The sequence below is a fragment of the Zonotrichia leucophrys genome, chromosome Z (assembly GCF_028769735.1).
Source record: "Zonotrichia leucophrys gambelii isolate GWCS_2022_RI chromosome Z, RI_Zleu_2.0, whole genome shotgun sequence".
In the NCBI taxonomy this organism is placed as follows: domain Eukaryota; kingdom Metazoa; phylum Chordata; class Aves; order Passeriformes; family Passerellidae; genus Zonotrichia; species Zonotrichia leucophrys.
In genome coordinates, this window is record NC_088200.1 from 50,478,165 (window position 1) to 50,503,892 (window position 25,728).

At 38.0% G+C, this 25,728-nt stretch overlaps 1 protein-coding gene across 1 annotated transcript; it reads right to left on the bottom strand.

Moving 5' to 3' along the window:
- Positions 1–3,132: 3,132 nt before the first annotated feature.
- On the bottom strand, positions 3,133–25,219 carry HSD17B3 (hydroxysteroid 17-beta dehydrogenase 3). Its single transcript, XM_064735885.1, is given in 14 exon segments — positions 3,133–3,200; positions 3,203–3,296; positions 3,600–3,648; positions 3,650–3,663; positions 5,319–5,363; positions 5,365–5,401; positions 6,424–6,458; positions 8,573–8,615; positions 9,373–9,439; positions 9,896–10,009; positions 15,498–15,562; positions 21,619–21,673; positions 24,377–24,570; positions 25,215–25,219. Coding segments are annotated over 14 exon segments (885 nt in total).
- Between the last annotated feature and the right edge of the window lie 509 nt (positions 25,220–25,728).

The window sequence follows — 25,728 nt, forward strand, 5'->3', positions numbered from 1 at the left end:
GACTGAACACATACATGCATACAGAAATGGGGCACTTCTACAAACACAAACCCTACATCCCACACTTGGGCCTCCTATTCAATGCACACTTCCCCCAGGAACTTCAACAGCTTTTGGTGTACATGCAATATGTAACATATCTTGTATTCTATACTTATTTGCTGCACAGCTGCACAAATATAACACTTCAAATAATACAGTTTAATCACTTGAGAACATAGTCTTTATGGAGTGATGAACAAAGAGTTTCTATTCCTTGCTTTTCAAACCAGCAATGCTGAAATGTCCAGCATAGATGTCTCATTTCCAGATGTTTTCTACATCGGGTGATAATATTCAAGTAATAGTTTTATTTCCAATTCTGACATGAAAGAACATAAGTGTATCAGCACTCACTGAATTCAGTGGCAGAACCAACTGATAGGAGCCCATGTGAGTAAAGTGATTTTTTTACAACTGTTTGCAGGTCTGGGCTAAATCTGATTATACTGCAGGAAAGATACATATCATTTTATGTATTGCAATTTTCATTATTTCAGTTCAGATATCTCAGCTCATTCCTGAGTTGTTTTTGGTTGTTTTTGAGATTTATAACAACAAATTTAGGAGACTTGCAGAAAGCTGGGACCTAAATGGTGCTATAATGTATGTCTATGATGTGTTTTCCATAGATGTCATTCACTTCAATGCAGCAGACAGGAATTTCTGGAGCCAGCAGGATACATTTTGTGATTTCTCTTCCATCTACATGACAAAAATTACAGAGACTGTCCCTCACACTTGGCAAAAAATCTCATTTATTAGTAGAGTCCTTGCTATCTTCATACAAGTGTTTTACAAATACTTTTTGAAATGCAGAAGTTAAATAAATATGCAAAATTAAAAGACATTTGAAAATTACTGATTTTTAATTAGCAGAAATATATCTGATTAAATAGCAGAAACAAACCTAGCCCAGGATAAACTAGTTGGAAAGGACTTAAAGAGATTGTGTAGTTTAGCTGCCTGACCACTTCAGGGCCGACTAGCAGTTAAAGCCCAATGTGAATGGCGCTGTCCAGGTGCATTGACAGGCACAGGACATCCACCACATTTCTGGGAAGACTGTGACAGTGTTTCACCATTCTCTCAGTAGGAAGGTGCTTCCTGATGTCCAGAGCAGAGAGAAGAGATCAGATCTTCCCTCTCCAGGTCCCCTGCCCAGGGAGCTGTACAGAGCAATGAGGTCACCCCTGAGCCTCCTTCTCTCCAGCCCAGACAGACGCAGAGCCCTCAGCCCCTCCTCACAGGATGTGCCTTCCAGCCCTTCCACCAGCTCTGTTGTCCTCCTCCGGACCATTCCAGGACCTCCTTCCCACCCTTCTCAGAGTGTGGGGCCCAGCCCTGCACACAGGACTCAGGGTGAGGGCACCAGGGCTGAATCCAGCAGGATGATCCCAGTCCCAGCTGGTGATGCTGTGTCTGCTGCCCCCCAGGATGGGGTTTGCCCTCCTGGCTGCCCGGGCACACACTGCTGGCTCACCCTGAGCTGCTGCCCCCCAGCACCCAGAGCCCTTTGGCAGGCTGCTCCACACACACTCCTCTGCCAGCTTATACCCGTGCCCAGCCTTACTGCATGCCAGGGGCAGAATCTGGATTTGTTCTTGTTTAATTTCATGCCACTGGTAATTACCCAGTGCTCCAATCTATTTCAGATCCCTCTGCAAGGCTCTTGTGCCTCGAGAGAGTCAGCAGCACCTCTCAGTTTGGTATGATTGGCACACTTGCTAATGGTGCATTCATGTCCTGCATCCAGATCATTGATAAAGTTGTTGACCAGAACTGGTCCTACAGTGAATTCCTGAGGAATGCCACTGGAGATTGCTCACCAGGCAGATGTAGCCCCACACACTAAAACCCCTGAAGTTCTGACATTCAGCTGGTTTTCTATCCGCTGTGAACCTGATCATCACAACAGCTTGTCCAGAAGAACACTTTGAGAGACAGCATCAAAAATCTTACCAAAATCATACTAAATATTACTAAATTCAAGAAAAGCCTCACCCACCACATCCCTTTCATCCACTAGGCAAGTAACCCTATTCTAGATGTGTGTCAAATTAATTAGGCATGACTTTCCTTTTATGATCCCACAATGACTATGCCTGGTGATTGCATTGTCCTTGACATACCTTTTAATAGCACCCAGTTTGATTTGACTGCCATCCAGTCAAAACACTTGTCCTCTGGATTAATTCAGCAGTGTAGAATTACTGTGCATCCTTTTACCTGTTGCTGCCTCTTACATGCCATACTGGATATTGCAGAGCTGCTCAAAGGCTCTGGAAAGAAAGAATTTTTTTATCATTGCAGGCTTCCCAAAGCCCAGCGTGTACTTTACATTCTGAGATTTCTTTTTATCTTCTTGCAAATTTCCAAAGAAACCAAAGACACAAAACACTCACTGAAAGCATGAAAATACACTGTGAACAAGATGGAAATAAAGCAAATTATCATTTTATGAATAAGTATAATTATTGGTGACCTTTAAGATTATGTTAAAATGGCAATATAAATTTCTTAGAGCCTATATGAGGCTCACAAAAGCTTTTACTTCAGGCTTTCAGTAACCACATTTCTCTTGGAGGAAAATGTTAATTCCTGTGCTTTCAGCAAATCTGTCGCCTTTCTTACAATTTCATTTAATGCTCATCATTAACAGCTGCTGTGTATAAATATTTACTCTATTTTGTTAGCATGGTATCCAAGGAAATGATGTCTTTGTGATAGTACATTCAGGTTTTATGTCCTTCCTCTCCCCCACTAAAAACTTTTGAAATTGCTGGCCAATTTTTCTGAAGGAGTAGAGGTCTTGGAAAATTCCTTAGCAAGGTCATGAAAGCAGGCAGCTGGAGGGAGGACAAAGACTAACCAGACATGAAATTGAGCTCACTCAAGGCTCGTGAGCAGAGAAAACCATACAGTGCTGTAACCACTACATTTTACTTGTGTATTCCTCTCTTCATATTTTACTGGTGCCATATTAGCTCTAACAACCCATTGTCTCTTTCTCATTTAGTATCCAAGGTCTACAAAAAAGTGAAAAGAGCAGGCTGAGCCCAGACAGACTTGGCTGGAGTCTTTGGAAGACATTTACACACAACCAAATTCAATCAAAATTTCAAGGGTGAAACATCCAAAAATCTCATCTCCAAAGGTGAATACTCCAGTGATTCACTAAGAAACTCTTCTGCTGTCTTTGTAATAACACAAGGGTTTTGGTACATTGGAGCAGAAACACCATAAGGAATCAGTATCTAAAATAAAAAAAATTATAACAACAGTGTAATGCCATCTAATACTTAAATAAGGCACTCTGCAGAATCCCATAGCATCTGACATATTCTAACTGATGTTTGCAATGGATTAGGGCACTATATGGAATCAGTGATAGTACTATGGTGAAATAAGGAAACAAGCTGCATATAGAGGGAGACAAAAATATTGCAGAGTCACCCAGCAGTTCACTGAGGACAGCTACACAACACAGATTTAGACATTTCAAACATTCTTGAAGAATTTGCTAAAATGAAGGCTAATATGGCAAGATGCAGCAACACCTGTATGATATTTCCCTTTGCCTTATACTCTGCTTGCAGTGGTTGTAGAAGTGCTTATAAAAGCCTAGATAGAATATAACAAAACCAAACAAAACAAACCATTAGCATAGGAAGCTCAGTGCTTTCACTGTCCTCAGAAATAAGTGTGAACATGTCCTTAGCACAAATGGCCTAGCATTGTACAATCTAAGGCCCAGGGCATTGGTGGAAAGCACAGAAATGAAGTTTTCAAGATACAGTTTCTGCTGGTGCACCTGGGCGAGGCTGACTCTCTGCACCAGGAAAGATGGAACCTGGAACTGTCCTGAGATGGACATGCAACAAGTGTTGCTGCAGACTGCACTGGAGGCTTTGGCACTTTTATGAAAAAGTAGAGTCCCACTTATTGTAGCAATTGTTTCATGTGGCTCTGTGCTCTGGATGATCCCTACTGTGCCAGTCAGACACTTGCACTTGTTGTTTCGTTTGCAATGAAAAGTGGAGCAAAATGAAACTCGTGCCTTCAGTATTTACCTAGGAGCATAACCCACAGATAAATGTTTCAAAGTCAAGTATTTCTGAATTTGAAGGAAAGTTTTAGCTTCAATCTTTTAGATTTATTTAAGTTTTTCTCCACACTGTGAAGAGTATGCACATACTAATTTTGTGCAAATGTTGAGTTTCTTTCAAGAGAGATTTTAGGAGTTAGATCTTTGAGAAATAGTCAGACACCTGATGAGTTTGAATTGCTCCTCTGTAATGAAAAATATAAAAGTAAAGAAAAAAAAGACTGTTTTCCCAACCCATCATTTGATAGTCTTAAAACTGTAACATCAACACTGTCATGATATTGCATGATATAATGCTGACAAGTAAAATCATTTCCCTCCAGAAGACTAAAAAAAATGTTACAAATGAACTAATGAAAACAAACACCAAGCCAAAACAAAAGAAACCTCGAAGTTAAAAGATATCTGAGAATGAAAAAAGACAAGTAGACAACATAACCCTACCAATGTACTATATAATTTGGAAATAATGTTAAGTAAACATTTTTAGGGATCTAAAATTGTCTGGTTTGAATGAAGTTCAAATTTTGAGCAATGAGGGATTTATATAAAAGGAGAAAAAGGAAATAGAAAACTATATATTCCTACCAAGAATAGCTCTTTTCCTTTTTTTTTTGGCCAATCTAAACTTTAGCTACATTTAAGAAAATATCATTAGAATTTTTCATTTGAAGGAAACCTGAGCTGATCAAGTTACTTTTGGAATTTTTACTCAAAATCATTCATTCCTCACTTTTGTGAGTTCATGGATTCAAATTCAGAGCAAAAATTTAGGTGAAATCAATGAAGTTAGGCAACTCACCAGTCACCTACCAGAAATTTTATTCTTGGTTCCATAAGCAAAACCTAGCACTTTTGTGCATATACAATTTTAAATAAACTAGATAAATGAGCCCAGTAAAATTCATCACTTTCCAGAATGAAGACAAATTGTGAGCACTGGTATAATACTATTTAATCAAAGGCAAAATCATTCCAAGGATCAGACATACCCTGAGCTGACTTCATTTACAGTGTTTCACTCATTTTTGGTTGTCAGGTATTGCTAATTTACATTACTTCATTATTTCAATGGAGCAATGCTATTTAGTCTGATCATTTGTTATACTGATACAATGCTTTGATAAACACTTAATGGGGATTTCTTCATGAAGCATTGTGAAAGATTTACCTTAGTAGCTGAGTACGTTGTATATAATGGACAAGGGAAAGTACTCTAAACCAGAGGACAGATTCAGAATTAGAACTTTCTGACTGAAATTTAATTTAAACAGTTACATTCTGTTTACACTTTACAGGATTATAGTAAAAGTATAGTAGTATATCTCTGCATGAGCAGAAAACAATTTTTTCCCCAGAAGGCATAGGTCTCCTATTATACTGTCAAATGAGCCTTCAAAAGACCCCCTTTTTACAGTTTAGTTTGGTCTAAACCAGACAGGAGTAATGTCATAAGTGAAAATTGAATGCCTGCTGCAATCAGAACCGTGGGGACGTTGTACATGCAATTGTACAGACAAAAAAGTCGGTCATCAGAGGAAAGATTTTATTCTCCTAAGTAATTGGAAGATCCCCTTTGCTCTTTAGCCAGCACATTCTTTTCCTGCTCCATGGATCTGTTGGTTTAGCTTCCCCATTCACAACTCCCTGTACACATCACTGAAACCCAATGCATTTAGCAACAACAAGGAAAAACAAAACAAAACAAAATTAAAATTAAACAATAAGAATTTTTTTTTTTTTGCCAAAACCAAAAGCATGTACTGGCCTCTAAAATGCAGTATTTAACAATATTTTCTAGAAAATCCACCCAAAAAGCCAAACTTCTAGTTTAAGGACCCCATGTCTAAAATACACATAGTACAAAAAGAGGACAGAGATCCTTAATCGCACAGCTGAATTAATGTCTCTGATTAATAATATGGGTATTTCCAGAGCTTGAAAAGCATTATTCCAAGCCAAACTAGCACTCTTAGAAGAAGAGATAATATATTCAAATGCTGTTTCTTGCTTTGTTAGGCCCATCACATCCTATTCTATTTCTGCCGCACATTTTTAACTGGGGACAGATACATATTTTGTTTTCTGCTCTGTTCTACAATTGACTGACAATTTGTGGGAGTTCCTATACATATAATCATAGAGCAATAACAGAAGTAGAAGATATCTTACTGATTGATAGACTGTGAAGTTCAGAAGTTAATGAAAAATCCTAACTACCTCTAAAGGCATTGAAGGTAGAAGCTTAACACAGTTCGAAGTTATGGAAAAAATACCCTGCTTGCATCTGTTTCAAAACAATTTTTGTCAACTATATGACAAGTATTTTAAGAATTCTTTCAATTCCTCATCTTCCTGACAGCATTTTTGAACTGATTTTATTTTAATAACAAGTTTTTTCCCTTGATCAAGCTATATATATACAGCTCAAATAGCTAAAATATGGCACATTCAACATTTTGGAAAATATTTTAGAAATGCTTGTGGCCTGAAAATCATCTGAGTTGTCGAAAAACTCCAAAGGTTAGCCTTCTAAGCAGTGAGAGAATCTTAGGTTTATCCAAAGCTTTTCAACAGTTTCTGAAGTTCATAATTCTTCAACATGGAATCATAACTGCAAGGAGAAAGTCAAATCCATGTTCTTTTTGCATTTTCACTTCTGCCTCTAGCTGGATCAGAAATTGCAGAAAATCAGGAAAATACATCATTTTTTTCCTGCAACCAGAAAGAGCTTTAGGATCTTTTTTAGTGCTAATTATTTTATTATTTTTTCATTCTTATTTTAGCAATAGACTTAACCATGAATCTGATTTTTAAAGTGAAATTAGATGCATTTTTCAGATAAGAAATCAGCTTTTCTTCGCGCTTTTGAAGGGTATTATTGATAGGAAGCCCAAGTACCAGGAAGAAGTCATATTAACACTATGAATTGTGTCAGGACAGCAGTGTGACCTAACTTGTAAAGGGCAGTAGTGGAAAGTAGTGCAAATTAATGGCACAGTTTAATTGAATACTTGTTATTTCCTGATATTTTTTTCAGTAGTGTCATTGTGCTCAAGAGGATAGTAGGAGCAGTGTGGGGTTGACAAGGCTGAAAACACAGTCAGTCACATCAGCTTGGATGAAGAGGAATTTCCAAAAAAACATGGGAAAATGTCCTTCTTTTGCAGTGCTGAAAATCCCACTGACATCTGTGGGAGCCAGGATACCTGGACCTCAGGCATTACACTGCGAGAAATGGTGAACAGGATCTAGCAGGAATCCAGACAGGGAAGGGAAAGGAAATCCAAAAAGATTTAAAGATTTTTTGAACCTAACCATGAGGAATGCTGGTTAGGAGAATACTTTCTTCTCTGTAATTTGGAAAAAAGTGAATACTCGTGGAACACTGAAAAGGATGTGGTTGCAGCAGTGGGGTAAGCAATGCCCAGGCACTGCAAAAACAAAAGAGGTTGATTGTGAAATATAGGTAATGTGGGAAATGACAAAAAGAAAAACCTCCTGTATCCAGATCAAGAGGGTACAGAATGGCATATATATATAGCATTCAGATATTGCAGATATTTCTGTTCTTTTGATACAGAAATAGAATATATCCTATATCCTGGGAGCAGAAATGTCACAAAGCTATTTACAGAATTTGCTTCCACTGACTGGTATTGCATGATTTACAATCTTAAGTCATTAAGCAGCAGTACAAATTTGGGATGTAAATTTTGAAAGCTAGAGAGGGACAAACATCTGCTGTTAATTTTCATGTCGTTTTTAGAAAGACATGAAAGGCATGAAAGTCAAGGTTGAGATCTTCTGCTCATGTTCATGTTAACATGCTGCTTGCAAACAGCAGAGCAATACAAATCTTAATCAGAGTTGAAAAGCATGAAATACTAAATGTTCTTGGAGAGGAAGGAGCTGACCAAAATTAGCACTAAGGGGTAACAATACAGAATCAGGAGACAGATTCTGGAGTTTCTGTCCTGCATTGATACAAAAACATGTTGGCAAAAGAGAATTGTGATCAAAAAAATTGTACAGTGCTAAAATTCAAACTACAGATTTACCTGTCTTGAAAATTTTAATTCTGATGTATATCTCCCTGCATACCAAAACAAAAATGATTTGTGAAATGTTTTAGGTGTTTCAGCTGTAGTGCAAGGATGTGTTTCAACTGAGAAATTGTGTTAAAAATTTTAGGAGTTAGATCTTTGAGAAATAGTCAGACACCTGATGAGTTTGAATTGCTCAGTCAGTTCTGATCAAAATATTTCACAGGTAATAGAAACAGGTGGGTTCCTTAAATTAACACTGACAGTCCTGCTGAAAATCACTGTCTGCTGATGAATTAAATTATAATACATAGAAAAGCTAGTAATGTACTTTTTAATGAATTACATTACAGCCCCAGAACAGATAGGAAGGTGTCACATATCTACCTGGAACAGAAATAATATTGCAGTTGACAAGGTCCAGCAGGAAGCAACAAAACAGTAAACTCATCCTTAAACGAGAGTTTGACAGAAGCAGCCTGCCTGACGTTCTCTGATTTGGAAGAGAACGTGACACAAAAACTGAATGAATCCTGAGAGATGTGCTAGGAAGATACACACTTAGAAATTCTGGCCTTTTCATTGCAAGTGATATAGAGGCAAATAACAATAAGGCAATGGAGCACTTGATCACGTCCTTAATCCTGTCACTCAGTTCAACCACTGTAAATTAATTCCTCCACAAAGTAAACAGCACTTAAATGAGGTTTCTTTTTTCTCTCTTTTTTCTTTCTTTTCTTTTTTTAAAATTTGTTTGTTTGTTTGTTTGTTTGTTTCCACATACTTAAGCAATATGTCTCAAAGAAGCTAAGTTTTAATAACGCTAACAAGAACCCAATATTTTCAGCTGTGGCTGTGAATGGACTGGACCCCATTACACTACAAGCCAGCAGGGAGTCAGGGGTCTGCTAATCCTTGTTCCAACCAGGCCAGCTGCACTCTACCCTCTATCACTGCATGCTTCCTGCAGTTTAGCTGAAAACTACCATTCTTCTTCTCTTTCAAGCTCTTCCAAGCATTAAACCCAAATCAAAATATGCTTTTTCAGGCCCAGCTCGTTTCCAACCCAACTGAACAGTTAATGCTTGCTTGTAGCAGGGGCAAAATCTGTGCCTTGTTCAATGAATTACCATTCCTCATTGTTACATTTGAAGATGAAATCTACAGAATAATCCTAATTCTTCTATGTTTGGTCCATTAAGGAAATGGCATGGAAGAGGATTGTGAAGCATTCCAACATTGCTAACTAGTCAGGGAAAATACAATGTTAAGAATCAAATCTAGACAAAGTGCATAGTTCATCTAATTAAACAAAGTGCTTCTCTTCAAGACTCAGAAGATTGTGAGCTACATGTGAGGAGAAACACTGTTTAGCATTAAGTTTTGTTTTCGCTGAGGTCACTGATACTGAGGGAACAGAAAAACGGACCGTTGCTAAAGCTGTTTGTGTATTGTTGCTGTTGTTTCATTTCTTTCACTATTAAAAGGACGACTTTCTTTAAAATACAAAAAAACCTTCCAAAACCCCATCTTTTCACTGTTGCTTCATGAGTCATACCAGATAATGAGCCACAGACGCATTATGTATATTTGATTTTAAGCATTGGCTAACAAGTTGTTACAACACATCATTTATACAATGGTCTGTTAAATACACCACAGCCATAACATACTTGTCAATTAACAGACCTTAATGACTGACCCAGAACAGCAGTATCCGAGTCCTTCAGATCTTTTTCAATGCTCTCGTACACTGAATTTTTAGTGAAATCAGCTTGTATAACCTTCACCGTTTGATCTGTGGCCAGCTCTGTAACTAAAGAAAAACCCAAAACCAAAGACCAACCAGCCAAGAAAACCTCAGTTTGCATCTACAGAGAAAGAGGGGGAGCTGTAATAAGTAATGAGAGAAACAACCAGATGTCTTGCTAAGTAATGTCCATCATACATCAAGCAATTGTTTCAACATTCTTACTCTTAGGAATAATACAACACAAGCATAACACTCTCACTCTACCCAGCTGGTTTCAGGAAAATGGCCTGGCAAATATAGGAAGGATTCAATCAATGGAATTTTTCTTACATGACCTAAACAACATTAGGTCTTGTAAGAAGACCTTTAGTCCTTCAGTAAGGTAAAACAAAACAAATTCAGAAATAAGACACACAGGACTTCTTCCCCTTGTTATCATAATATTTATAGATGAACACTGTCAGCATACATTAAACAAATGAATGTGGATGCCAGATCCCCTACACAAGCACAGCTTTGCAGAACAGTTTGAAATAATTTTGATGGATAAGATAAGCATTTTAACAAGTGGAACTTATCTTTTTACACAAGAGGAGGGGTAAACAAGGATGGATGGGATGCAGCATTTTTTGTATTTTTTTTTTAATTCCTTGCCTATTTTAACATTTGCCCTCTCATAGTCTGAACCTTTCTTGGGATTTTGCAGCACTGAAAGACATTTTAGGGAGGCTATAGCTTAAATTTTACAAGGTCAATTAGAAGGGAAAGGGAAATGTGTGTGATTTTTCCAATGTCATTTCTATGCAGGAGGGGAGCCCAGCTGTACATTGCCATTTTTTTCAGGAGTTGATTTATTGCTGTTCATATTTTCAATGTAGTTTCATGAGGAAAAGAAGTAGAAACTCTTATTTATTCATTTTTAAAGGCAAGGCTCTCCTTTAAAAGGGCTCAATAAGGTCGCCTCTAACTAGATGTTCACATTGTAAATTTTTGCTACTAAACCCACTTTCAAGTTTTATGGGCAACCTGAAATCCAGATGAAGTTTGCTGAAAAAGTGACAGGCAAAGCTTGCAAATGTCAATAGAGTATCAGATCGCAGGCTCTCTGCAAGTGGCAGGAATTCAGGTGCATAGTCATGGCAAAAATTGTGCATGGCTTTTGGCAAAATGTCTCTTGCTGGCCTGTATTCTGATTTTATCATACAGAAGACAGAGAGGATTGCCTTGAATAGGAATCAGACTTGCTGAATTATTACCCAGAAATTTTGTTTCATCCATTGGTGCTGATTCACTAAGAAGAGGCCTTGTGCCAGCTCCTGTGGGAGAGCAAGGATGCAGAAAGCTGGCTTTGGTTCCAGCAGATCAATTTGCAACAAATCAGAACCTCTGTTTCAGTGGAGGATGAGACAAACTTGCTCCCTTCCAGTTGTTCCTCTTTGCCCCTCAAAGCTCTTCGAAAACTGCAAGTTTTGAACACCTTACACTACTCAAGTAATGAAGTCTGAGGAAACAGCAAGGACACTGACTGCAGATCTGAAATCTGCGCTGCATCTTGTGTGCAGTTTTAGAGGACATCTGTCTCCATGACAGAAGAAAGGAGGAAGGACTGCCCTTTTTCTTGCCCTCTTTCTAAGCTGCAGTTCTGTGTATGAAAGGGACAAAACATCCTTTGAACCTTCAACCTATAAAAGCAACTCTAGTGGCAAATGACCCCGTCATGGTCCTAGGCTGGGCGAATGGTGAAACTATAAATAAAAGGACATTGTGAGTGTAAATGCAGTGAGTGGGAAAGAACAGAGCAACAGCTGGAGCAGACACCTACAGTGACCTTCTGTTTGAAGAGCTCTATAAACAAAATGAGATGGTCTTAAAAAGTATAGTGATGTTGTGGCCATCCTTCTCGTGGGCAATCAGAAGGGCAGCCAAAACTAGAGCAACATAAAAATGAGGATCAAACAAGCCATTTGGACTTTCTCTGCAACTCCTTGTCTGTACAGAACTGTATGGCTGCAACCAGCACTGTCAGCCAACAAACAAGGACTCCAGATGGCTTTCCTCCATCTCTTATAAGAATAAACCAATATATTAAAAAACAATAAAACTCTCATGCTGACAAATGAATTACCCAGGGATAGCTCTTCAGAAAATTATAGCAATTCTGCAAAGGAGAGAGCCAAAAAACAATTTCCAATGTTTCTTATGTCTCTCCCTCCCTATGACAGATTTATGATAGTCTTTGAAGATTCAAGCCATTACATCTCTGTTTAAAAGTCCTAAGTGTCCTAGAGTAAAAAGCCTAACTTTTCAAACACCAGGACAGTTTATTGTCTTTTTTCTTCTTTAAAATTTTTTATTCTATTTTATTTTGAATCATGGAGTAAAAACGAATTTAAGGAAAATTAAAAGTGGAACCAAATTGGTTAGTTCAATGTGTTATAAGATGTATTTCTAAGACTTTTACATCTAACTTCTTCTGGCCTTCGACCACTTGGGAATCAGCTGTCAGATAGGATAATGTGCTGCTTTTTTGAAATTTACCGAAAAGATAATAAATCAGAATGAAGTATGAAGTTGTTTAGGATATACAGCATTCCAGTATCACTCCCCTCCTATTTAGATGGTTTAGAGAGTTACAAAATGTTCTGAAAATCAATGTAGCAAAATGAATGCCCAAGAACTGATCTTGAAAGGCCTTCTTGAAGTACTACAGCAACATTTGAATATAAAGAGAGAAGCACTAAATCTTAGGTGGTGTTCATATTCAGTGGAAATTTACAGGTAGAAGAGTAAATTGAGGAATTTACCTTAAGGGACCAGCAAGACACAACAGACAGTTTTAAATGTCCTTTTAGGATGCAGAAAGGCTCGTGAGATGAGTTGTTTTATGCTAGTCAGTGAACTCACTGTGTTACCTGCTTATTTCTTGGAGCAGGCAGGACAAGAGGCAGAGGACACAGCAGAGCAGATTGGAAACTCAGCCTATAGCAGGGAGGACAGCTGAATGAATTAGCATCTTCACAGATCTTTGTGGGAGTAAGGTATATTTTGTCCTGGGCTGTGTGGGTTCCTTTTTTATTCACTACTTAATTATATAGTAGCCAACATAATTTCTGTATAGTTTCCTGCATCACCAAATCCAAATTCATTAACTGTGTTCTCTGCTAATCTGAAGTGCTACAGCTGTATTTTTATTGTATCTGAGGATGCCATACCTTATTTTTCATTTTAAAAATACTTGTTTCTACTAAAAAACCACAAAAACAAACAAACAAAAAACGAACAACAAAAAAAACCCACAAACCAACCCCAAAACAACCAATCAGATCAAATAAAAAAATAAAATCAAACCCTACAAACCCCAACCACACTTGTGCTGAGGAATTTTGTGTCTTGCAGAAGTGGATTATTTTCTTTATTTGTTTATTTTGCTTTAACAACAGTATGGTACAGATCCTTAACATATAAATGGATCCTAAGGGAGTATTTTGCAAACAGGACCTAGCTCTGCCTGTACAGCTTGCTCAGGAAATGTAAGCAGAAGAAATGAAACAGGACTGCAGTTAGTAGCATTCCATAATTTCTAATCCCCTGGTATTGTGGCTTGATCAATGTTTCACAGCCACAGTGCGGAATGTGTTAAATGAGCAGTATACCTGTGCTAGTGATTCTGTCTGCCCTCTATAACACCTACTTTGGTATTTTTTATCTCATTTTAAAAGAGCTTTCCAGTCTGAATGAATGGAAATCTGGTTTTCAATTCCAGTGTGTCTTTGGAGAAATGTTTTTCTTACTGTGGATTTCTGCCGGCTCCAGCTCTGAGTGCTGTTCTCAGGCACACCTGTGGCCCACAGAACTTGGAAAGCCAAACATTGAGATGTCTGTAATTACCCACAGTTTAGACTCCTTTAATTTATAGCACTCAGTATCCAAACAGATGTGGCAGTATAATTAGGCAAATAATGGAGCAAGTCTTGAAAATGGAGCAAGTCTTTTCCATACAATGTCCAATGGACTGCAAAAAGGTATTGTGTAGATATTTTAAGAAAAGGAAACCAGTAATGTGTCCAGAGTTCCCTGGTTTTAGTGCCTCCACATCAGATACTCTATGCTTTTCATTACTGTCTTTTTTCTCTCTTTCCTTTTGTTCATGCCATCTATCTGTTATTAAGATACTAATTTCCAGCCGACACAATAAATAACAAATGACTCACTCTGGACTTCAGCTAAAACCTGCTGAAAACAATTGAAACACTCCACTGGGATTTGTCACCTATTTCAGCAAGTTGTGGGAAAGGCTATGACCACAACCAGGTGGAACACTGTCTAAATCTCATCAGTGTAGCCTGACTTCTAAGGTCACACAACACACCTCCCCACACCTTGGATTACATGGATAACACTGCTGCTGTCAGTGAAGCTTGGAGCTGTCACTCCAAGCCATGGATGTGTGCAGAAGGTGTAGGAGTGTTTGCAGGACAGGCAAGTCCTTCATTGCATGCTGCTACACAGTACAGAGCAGTATGGCCTCAGTCAGGAAGGTGTCCAGTGGGTGGCCTTGTACTCAGTCAAAGTGTGGAAGAATTTACAGCTGTCCTCGTCAGATACCCCTTGCTTTCCAAAGGAAAATAAGCCTATCCAGCCCCACCAAAAAAAAAAAAAAAAAAAAAAAAAAAAAAGAGAGAGGCACATTGGATAGAAAATTTCTGGATCCATTCCTTGATTTTGGTAGCTGCAGGTTGAAAATTTGCAGACAGATGTGCTGCTCTCTTAGTTAATTACCCTGGACCTGATGATACTCTGCTGGACTCAGCTGCTAAGCCTTCTTAAGGGAAAGTCTTTCCAACTTGTATAGATATAGTCTTGGGTTGACACATACTTTTAAACATGTAAATCATGGAGTCTGCTGGATAGAAACCATGTATAGAAAAAGAGACAGTGGAAAGAATGATTTTTATTCTAGCAATCTGTAAAGTTAATGGAGGATAAAAACTCATTTGACTCCTAAATAAATTCTAACTGTCAATCTTAAAGTATTTATACAAGACATTCACCAGGATTAATGGTTAATTTCCTTTGAAGAAAAGAAAGGGAACATTAATTCTAAAGGCACTCTATTTAACTGTTTCATCAAGGGCCAAATGTAATTTGAAAGCCTTAAAAAATCAACCAACCAACCCACCAACCAACCAAAAACAAACCTGGTACTTTGATTTTGTTTTTAGTCCTCCTCTGCTCTGTTCCAAGAACTACTTTAAAGGTAACCCATTTATCTGTATTTACAGATTTTTGAGGGCAGATAAAGGCAGTAAAGAACACACATTCACTTTTTTTAGCCCATTACACTCTTTGAAAGTAAGCATATGTTTTTAGAGTGATCCATGTCTAGAAGAGCTCAAGGGACAAAGTAATATAAAAATGTTCTTAGTACTGGAGAAATGCTTGGAGGTACAGCTGTAGCAATATCCAGCAGCCTGCTGTGCTAGATAACACGGGAAAAGACTTGCAGTTCCCTGTAAAGCCAGCCTGGTAAATGGGACGATAATTTTGAGACAAATGCTTATCAAATTCAATTTTTCAGAAGTTCTCCTTATCATCACTATAGTTAATTCACCTCTTGTCAGGTACAAGAGAGGAATATAAAATTGTTAAGAAATAGTAAGGCAACAAGGATCTTTCAATTTTTTACCGTTTTGCAAAAACAGTAATAATGAATTTTGAAACTGTTTTCATTCACCTGTCACTTGCCTAATGGATAAACAACAGAAGTTAAAATCAGGCCAAAAAATAATCAGTCTCTAGAGACTTCCAGAATATTTCCTTCACTGCATAATTTTGGACCTTTACAAAAAAAATATACTGGACAACAATCAAATCCCAATAATATGAAAAAATAAAAATAATTTGAGCCAAATTCAAATAAATGAAAGTCTGCAGGGAGTGAAAATCACATGGAATTTCTCAGAAACACAGTTTTAGTTTTAGTTTTAGTTTTAGTTTTAGTTTTAGTTTTAGTTTTAGTTTTATTTCTATTTCTATTTCAGAGCCTAGTCATGTTGCTGGCTTTCCAGTCATTTCGTAGCACCACCTTCCATCATCATTTTTTTTTCCTGAGGAAGTACTTTAAGCCTATTGAATTGAAGGCCCAACAGCTAGAAAAGATTTGGACTTTAATAATTTTCACTGAATATAAATTAGATATGATGCAGGTTTGATGGATAAATTTTAACTGCTTTTTCTTATTTTTTAATTAGATGCAAATTTAAAAGAACTAAATATTAAAAAATCAAAGGAAAAAAAGGTGAATTATAGACATAAACACTCAAAATAGAGTCACAAAAATGTACATCCACAAAGACGTTTGCAATAGCTGGAATTCTATAGCTGCAAACACTATTTAATATAATGATCCATTTATGGTCAGTTTCATGTAACCATGTGCAGAACAAACATAGAATGGTTTTCTCCTGATTTCTCCTCTCTCTGAGGCCCCCCATTCCCATCAGATTTTTAGGCAAAGTCAGAGAAAGGGCCATGTCCCCATTTTTTGAAATGAAGTTATTAACAATTGTCAGCTGAGCTGAGTTTATAAAGAAAGATAAAAATAAAACTAGAAAAATGCCTGCGAGAGAAAGGAGAAAAAGAGCTAAATTAGCCATCACAACACATAAAGTTTGTATCATCTGAAAGAACTTTCTGATTTGCTCAGAAGAAATGACTGCCAAAGACCATCCACTGAAGGTTTATTCATTTCTATAGCTGACTCACTGCAACACTTTCTTCTTAAACTATTTGAGGAAACAGTTTGTCCTGTTGGGTTCTCATGAGGCAATGCAGAGAATGTTAAGAAATAAGGACCTTTGCTCAAAAATTTTCTCCATCAAGAGTACAAGCGGATATTGCCCTGCTAAAGGCATCAGCCACAACCATTTGCATTTTCAGCCTTTCTCACAATTCTGTATTGCGTAGATCCTCTAACATATTGATCAGGGCTCCAAGGGCACCTGCACAGACTGGGGTGCTTTGGGTTTTCAGAAGTCTGTTTTAAGTACTCCACTTGAAGCTTTCAAGTAGAGAACTATAATTGCCTACACATTGGTAGATTTTCCATTGTCTGTAAGGAATTTGACTCAAGGCATTTTCAGTCAGAGATATGGTTTCTGTTTCCAGGGTCCTTCCAGTTGCTCCTTTCTGTCATTTGGGGGTGTTTGCACAGGGATTGATTAGACTTTTGCGTCTTCAGACCCAAGACAAATTGCCAGCCATGTAATACACAAAATAAAAAAAGTTCTGCTTCACTGGGTTTCTCAGTATCATACATTTTTCACTGTACGTCATTTGATAGAAAACCCCCTTCTAAAACCTAATTATGAAATGATTCTTGCTGCTAAGGTTGCATTGTATTTCACCTAAAAGCACATATTTAGAGCAACCTTATGAAAGTGTTACCTATCAGGTGAGAGGAACCTCTCTTGTTGCTGTGCACCAGGCTAACCAGAAGTCAAGGCAAAGGAAGTGTCTAGTCTCTTTTGATTAGTCTCTGACTAGTCTCTTTTGCTTCCTCATCCACATAGAAAATGTGTATCCTTTCCAGAAGCAGGTTTTGTAGAACACTGTAATTACCATGAGATACAAACAGACCCTCGAGCAAACAAAACTAATTTTGCTTAGAATTCCCTGGCCATCTGCAGGAAAGGTTAAACCTGGCATAATATTTCAAATGATGGTAATTTTTAGTGTTGATGTCTTTAGCACAAAGAATTTTCCTAATATACAAAGGCTTTGACGTTAAAGAATGGTGTTTCCCTTCTCAGTAAAGAATCAGCACTGGCTCCCAGCCAGTGTGTAATGGGAAGCTGCATCTGTTAGGAAATCCTGACTCCCAGTGGCAAAGGACTAAAATGCTTCTGAGACTCAGTCTGCCTAAATGTAAGAACATTATTAACAACACCAGCCACAAAGAATCATGACAAATAAGCATTTAGAAATAGGGCTAATGATAAAGAAAATTCAAGCACACTGGGATCTCAAAAATGCATGATTAAAAGTTCATTTATCTACATTAAACAAGTATTACACCCCTCTGCATTTTCTAGCATGTGTTTACAGCTCTGTCTGAATTGATTTTTTAAACAATAAAGCTCTGTGAAAGGTGAGATAGGTTTTAAATTCAAACCATGACTGCTTCTGCATGTGACTGCTACATTTACCTTGACAAATTCCTTATATTCTACATGGGTTATTAGATGTAATAATTTGAAATCCTTATTAATGCTTTGTGGAATCTGTAGTTGCCTACAGTAATCTTTAACTTCCTAGAGAAGAGACTCTTCTCTAGGACTGTACTGATATGATCCATGTTTCACCTTTTGTCTTTCTTTAACTGGGATTCAGAACTGTAGGGTCCCTACGAATCAAAAAGTCATTCATTCTGATTCAAATATTTCAATCCTGGTTTTGTTCCAGCAGACCAGAACTGAGATGACAGAGCAGGATGATCTAGCAATTTTTCTGCTAGCTCTGCATGATCTGTGCAATACAAGGACAATAGCAGTATTTCCAGGAATAAATCCAAGATCAAGTGGAGAAAATAGAATACTTTGCAACCAGGACAGGAAAACTCAGATCATGTTTAACTGGTATTATACTGCTGGTAATACTACCCAGAATTTCAGGACAAGAAACGAATATTTAAGATTTAAGGAGCTATTAAATTAGGAAATGAATGAAATTTAAATGAATGTGGTCTGTCTCAAAATGGTCTGCTGAAACACTGATTGAACACAAGTACTGGCCTAACTTATAAGAGAATGATGAACTATTAACAGTAGCAAGAATGGTGACCACATGAGCCAAAACACACCCTCCTTATGCCCTGACATAACATGAGAAGGGTGAAGAGGCCAAGCCATAAATCTCAGAGTATGCCATGGCCTTGTCTAAAAACCCAGTATGTCTGAGGTGCTACGTCAGTAACAGGTGGTAAAGCACATCTGTAGTTACTACACCACAAAAGCAGAACAAACAGTACTACATTAGTACCTGAAATGCTAGTCCTTGAGTGGAGATGTGACAGACTAGCAGCAGACTCACAGATGACTTACTTTTGTTTCTTCTTGAAAGTCTGGTGAGTTTAAACCCTACCAGCCCAAGAACTCATGGACCAAGTGTAACAGAAGCCTGGCTTTTCAAGTACATACAGCAAACTAGATCCAAAATTCCAGTACTCTGACATCACAGCAATCTGTTAAAAGGTCAGGGTCTTCATCTTCAAGAAAGTCAGTCATTCAAAACAACTGACCCACTCAAAATACATGTAGAGCCTTCAGGGAAGCCTGGATAATCATTCAGAAGAGGATAAACTTGAGTTCCACATTTTCTTGTCTCTCAAACAAGCTTGTGAAACAAAAGGTCTGTGTCCTGGCATCAACAATGTAGTGTTCTGAGACCTCATGGCTGCCAGGTTCTTCATACAGCCCCAGGCAGCTTTTGAGCTTAAGAGACTTTGTGGAGTCCTGTATCTAGGCATAAACCCTGGAAATAGGAGTATGGAACCTGTAGATACTGTAATCTGTCTCTGGACCTCTGCCTGCTGAGTTTTATCCAATGAACCACCCACTGGGATCTCTACATAAAACTAAACACAGGAAACCTCATTCCACCAGCCTTCCAAAACACAAAACCAGCTCTCCTAAGAATCCTGCAGCATATGCTACAAAGTGTGGAGTCCTTAAATTAGTTGTGACCCATGCCTGAACTGAGGGCATCAGAAAGAAATTCATCACTTGACATCAGAACTCAAACTCTGTAAGACTGTGTCCATCATACAAGGCTTGCCTTCACATCAGCACATAATGCCAGAGGAACTTACACCAGAAGAATATCAGAAAATTCTGCATCCTGACATTAGAGCAGCAAGACAGCAGTGCTGAGCCAGAGCCTCTGAAGACACACAAATATTAAAACAGCAGGATCACATTTATTTATCTACAAGCCATACGCAAGTGTGTGCTTCTACTTCAGCCAGCAAGATGATGTGCCAAACTATGAGTTCGTGTGGCGTGGGCTTGGGATCTATCCCACAGAGCAGTAGCTGAGTGCACCTTCAATCAGAGGGACCACCTGGAGAGGATGGTACATCTCAGCATGGAGAAAGATGACTTTCAGTCATCCCACAAATGCCAAAAATAATGAACAAATGTTCCACAGAATCTATCCAGCTCTAACCAAGTTTAAAAGAAGGACAGCAGTGGGTTTACTTTTTCTTATGGCATAAGCCATTCACATGTCATAGCTGGCCATTTAATGGGATTTATTCTTGCATAACCCATACAGCCCAAACAAAGCAGAACAATGACAAGCTCCAATCTAGACATTTACAGATTCTTGCGGCCTTCGCATGGATAAAATATCACACAGAAAATTAGTTCCGCTTCATAAACAGAGGACTTCACCCAGAGACATAATAAAAATGTTTGATACCTGCTCCCCCTGAATTGATCCCATCTCATTCCCCTTGACCTATATATTCATCAGACCCATCCCATTTACTAATTAATACTGCAACTTAGTGAGTAGACAGGAAATAGCATTTTCCCTTCTCTCACATGGGTTTTTTTCACAACTATGCCAAATATTAAACTCTAATACCTGGTATTTGTCTCTAATACCTGGTATTTGTCTTTGAGTGTTCTACATTCAATGCTCTTTCAAAAGTAGTTATTGTATTGCCATTCCCAACAATGGCAGTCATAATGGCAGTCTAGGTGTTTAAACAATGCATAATGAAAATACTAGTGCAGAAACCTTCTAAATCAATTCAATTTTTTTTTCTTTTCCTGTGAAATACATTTTATAATCTATGAGCAAAAGGCATCGCATCTAAGCTCTTGCATGTTACAGGATGTTCTTTGCCACCCAGTCACCTCAGCCCTGAAGACAGCAACTCTTGATTCATTGCTGTTTAGCTTCTAGAAAGGGAGGCACTTTAGAAAGAAGACACCAAGGAGAAAATATACTGCTCAGTCACAATCAATAATAGCAGGGCTGGTGTAACTCAATACAAGGCCAGCCTGCCCTCAGTGCTGACCATCATGGGTTAATGCAACGTACTGCTGCAGTGACTCTGCACAGCAGCAGCTACAGGGACAGAACTCTTCCTCCTGCAGCCTCCTAGGGCTCCTGATTCTAAATTAAACCATTTGGATTACTTATACTTTCCATAACTTGTAGTTTATATTAATTTATACAAGTTTCTCCCTTATTGGTTATTTCAGATAAAACTTTCAGTATGTGTTTGCAAGTGTAAAGGCTACAAAATTACATTTTGTGTGTTAATACTGGACAAGCTCATTGCAGATTAGCTGTGAAACTGGGAGAAAAGGGACAATTTAGGAGACCTCCTTCTCTGGACAGACAATAGGCCCTCTTTTGAATCACCCATTTTAGTTACCTGGTTTGATGAGACCACTGAGCTGCGAATGACCTTCCTCTGAAATGCACCACTGGTTTCCTTTCAGAATCTGATTAAAGCTATTCAGGTTATACATGAGAGAAAGATTAGGACCATGTTTGTCACAGTAACTTTGAATTCTAGAATAATTTTACTGATTTGAAGACACTGATGGAGGGATAGCAATTGTCATTTTGTTAAGGTAAAATGAAAGGTAGGCAATCTAATTTACCCGAAGGAATACGCTTTTCCAATCCCATCTCCAGCTCCTGTGATGACTGGAGAAAGCAAAAATGATACAGATTACATTTGGATCTCTGAATTTCTGAATTGTTCTATCTTCATCATCTGCATTTCCTGAATTATACAACCTAAATGTCTCAACTGAAGAATAGAACCAGTCTCCTAATATTTTTCCTTGTGACCAATGCATCTCTTAGTTCATTCAGCACTTTTTGTCATTAAAGCAAATCTCTCCCCAAGGTAGTCCATGTGGTACAGGAGGTAGCTATTACTCTCATTTTCAGTGATGTCTATAAGCAACAAGTCAATTGCTGAAGAGCCGGCAGAATTTTCTTCCATGTATGTATTTTCACAAGTTCTGTTTTGCAAGCTTTGAATCTATATGCTGGTGGCAGAATGGTAGGAGATAAAGGCCACCTGAAACTGATACAACAATTTCTCACACAAGACTTCTGTCTGTATGAAAGATCACATCAAACTTGCCGCCACCTATAAAAATGCTCTTTCTTCAGAGCTGTACTATTCTGTTTACTTTGGGATTTAGTCTTACTATGAAAATAAACAAATCCTGGCATTTGTAAAGTACCCTGAACTTTAAACACTATGCATATAAATAAAAAGAGGAACTATAAAAATAAAAATTCCTAACACCTTAGAAATAGAGAAGAAATAACCGAAGCAGTTCCAAGTAAACCTGGTAAGTTTTAGAGCAAATGAAAAACTAGTCAATATAAAAAAAATGTGGATTAAGGACTTTTGTGTCGACAGAGACACAGAAAGCAAAGTGGTTTTGAATGATTAGGTGTTGCCAACAGAAGAACAATTATTCTCTGATTTCTCTGATTTCACAGGGAAATGAGATCCCAATAAAGGAGTGGTGGGTATTAAGTTTCCTAACAGATCTGTAGATGAAAAGTGAAGCGTCTGTTGAGAAACAAGCTTCCACATGCTGTGGGAACTCAGCACATCACTCCAGATGTCCAGAGTTACCGAGACAACCCTTGGGGGGCTCGGAAATCCTGGAATGTTGCCAGAAGCGCCTGATGGTTGGACTTTGACCCTGCAAGGGATGTGCCACTTGTTTGAGGACAAGACAGTAACTTGGGAATGAATGGTGTAAGAATGAAGTATTTACTAGGTGAAAATATAGATTTTGGGATTTTGGTACAGGGGGGTTATGGAAACAAGATGGAGGAATCAGGGCGTGTCTTGTCCTTCTTCTTTCCTCTTCTTGTCATCCATTTTCTGTGGTGATGTTGGCACTTTGGGATTGGTCCTTGGTGAAGGTGCACTTGCTAATATGGATGAAAGGTATTGGGAAATAAAGGTAAATATGATGTAAGTTTTCAGTATAAAAATAGATGACTGCCCAGTGGGAGGGCAGAGTGCCCTTGGCTGCCTTGCTGGTCAGACCTCTATCGGGCTGAAAGAAAATTTTGTAGGTAAGAAATAATAAACAATTCGAAAACTGAAAATCTGAAGAGTCCAGACTCGTCCTTTGAAGCGCGGGCTGTCCCAAGGCCATCCTACGCGTGACCGTGCAGAGACAAACAGCCAGAGCAGTCAACATGCCAACTTTAATTTTCATGACTTTCAGAATCTCATGTGCCACATGATAACACAAATTATCTGAGCCTTATGAATTTTACTGGGGCCAGAAGACTTTGTTTATAGAAACACAGCATAAAGATTCACTGAAAGAAACAAGTCTTCCAACTTAAGTAAAAAGAAAGATTCTACATAGCAAGCTCTACGTGCTGTTCTTCATCTCACAAACAGAAGGGAGGTCTTTGCCTCACTTAAGTCAAAATGAGATCTATGCACTGTCTTAGAAGTGTGTGGTATTCAGGCAGGTCTTCTACAGGAATGGATTTATTTTATTAATCCACTAGAAGATGTGGTAGTTAAACATATATTTAATAGTTAATTATATATTTAATTGATGTATTTTATATATTTATAATTTTGTGTATTTTGTCCCATCAATTCTAATGCAGGAAGAAGGAATCAAACACAAGTCTACTGTTCAGGTAATTTCTTATCAACAAGCTGCCACCAGCAACACTGGCAGCCAAGGAACTCAGGAGCTGTTCATCCCTGCTTTATACTTATCATCTAATGAGCTTAAGAAACACATGAATAATCAACAGGAAGAAGCAGATGCTTGTTAAACTCTGTGTTATTCTACAAGAATGCATACTATCTTAGAAAACACTGCCAGCTTGCAGCTTTTGAAGATTTTAGACTAAAGCAAATTTAGTTCATTAATGGTATCATTAAGGATAGGTCAGCAATTCGGAAAAGAACACACTGGAACGACATCAGCAGGAGCAAGAAAAGTTGCTTTGAAGACTGGAGCACATATGCTAGACATAAACTAGCAGCTTCCCAGACCAGAAAACTGAGGATCTGGGCAATGCCACTAAAATAAAAGCATTTGCAGCAGAGAGAAAACAGCAGAAGTAGCAACAGAGAAAGAATTCACAGCTACACACCAGGGTGTGAGCTGTTACCAGTCTGACCAGTTTTCTATTCTCCCCAAGTACACAAAACCTTCAAGTTCATAAACCCAAAGCTTTAGGAGAAAAGAAAAAGGAACCAAGCAAACCATACATATCAGAAACTGTGTTTCATTCTGAAGGAACAGGGTAAAAAAAATACAAGGAAAACCATTCCTGATTAGTTAAGTAACAATCCACCACCCAATTACAAGCAGGAAGTGAAGTAATTTCCTTTACCTGCCCATTTTCCCATTGACTGAAAGAAAATCCAAGGCACAGAACTTCAGACAAATGGAAAAAGGTCTCTCATGAATCTGATGCATTTTATCAGAGTACAGAAACAGATCAGAGCCCCAACAAGACTGAATAGCTGATGCTGGAACACTTCCACGGTGAGAGAAGGTAGCAAGCTTGTATGAATAAGACACTCTCTACATGGAAAATGCCTCCTTCCAGCCCACTGTTAGACTCTAAGCCTTGGAAGAGAATTTAGAGGATGAATCAAGTCACATGATTTCATTTTCCAGAAAATGTCCCGGATTTAGATTAGCATAACATCACTACATTACACTCACATTTGTAAACTACTGAGAAAATCCAAACTAAACAATGATTTCTGATGTTGGCCTCAGGGGAAAGGTTTCACTTCTTTTCTGGAAACTACATAAACCCAAAAAACTAATTTTATAGTCATTGTTTACCATTCATAGAGACCAGAGATGTATCTAAACCAAACCCTTAAAAAAGAATACCCCAAACAGAGATCAACACTACTTCTTACAGTGAAGAGTTAAATTGTGGCCCAGACGTTTACATCTTATTTAGCAGATGCCTTTGTGTGTTCTTCAATAAGTCACACTGGAACCAGAAAAAAAGATTTATCGTGTTACATTACTGACACCTTCAGATAGAAACCCATAATTGTGCAGATGCTTTACAAGACAATGTCTGAATCACAAGGAACGTAATACTAGCTTATCTGTAACAAGAAGATAAAAAATCATTACTGTCTTAGCTTAACAACAACCCAGTTTCCTCACACTAAAGTGGTCTTAATTTTCCTCTCAGGGCTCACCTCATAAGTAAACCAGACCAAACAAATAAAAAAGGTTTGAATATTACATTTACAAAAGTATTTACAATCAATCATGAAAAAAACCAAAAAATTACTCACTGTTCAAGGAATACTTTAAATTTGAAGAGGTATCACTATTTTCTATATGTAAAAAATATTGCTGAATACCTCTTTTAAATTAATGCCCCCAAAATTTAAAAGAATTCCTTCTATTTAATGATGGAATCAAAACACAATCTTCCACAGCTGTCAGTCTTCTATTCTGGACTTCCATGTTTCCATTTTCTTTTCCTGTGGTTGGTAATGAGTCTCAGATAGCTCTACAGAGTCACAGGCCCAATATAAGTAAATTAGGTCAAGATAATGAGAAGAGACTTAATAAATTCTTAAGTATGTGAAGAATTGTTCAGTCTAAGTGGTTTTTTGTCTGAGGAAAGGTCTTTTTTGCCTCTCTGACTTCCACAGGAATCACTGCAAAAAATTTCCACAGTGAATAGGTAGGAAGTTGCTTGGG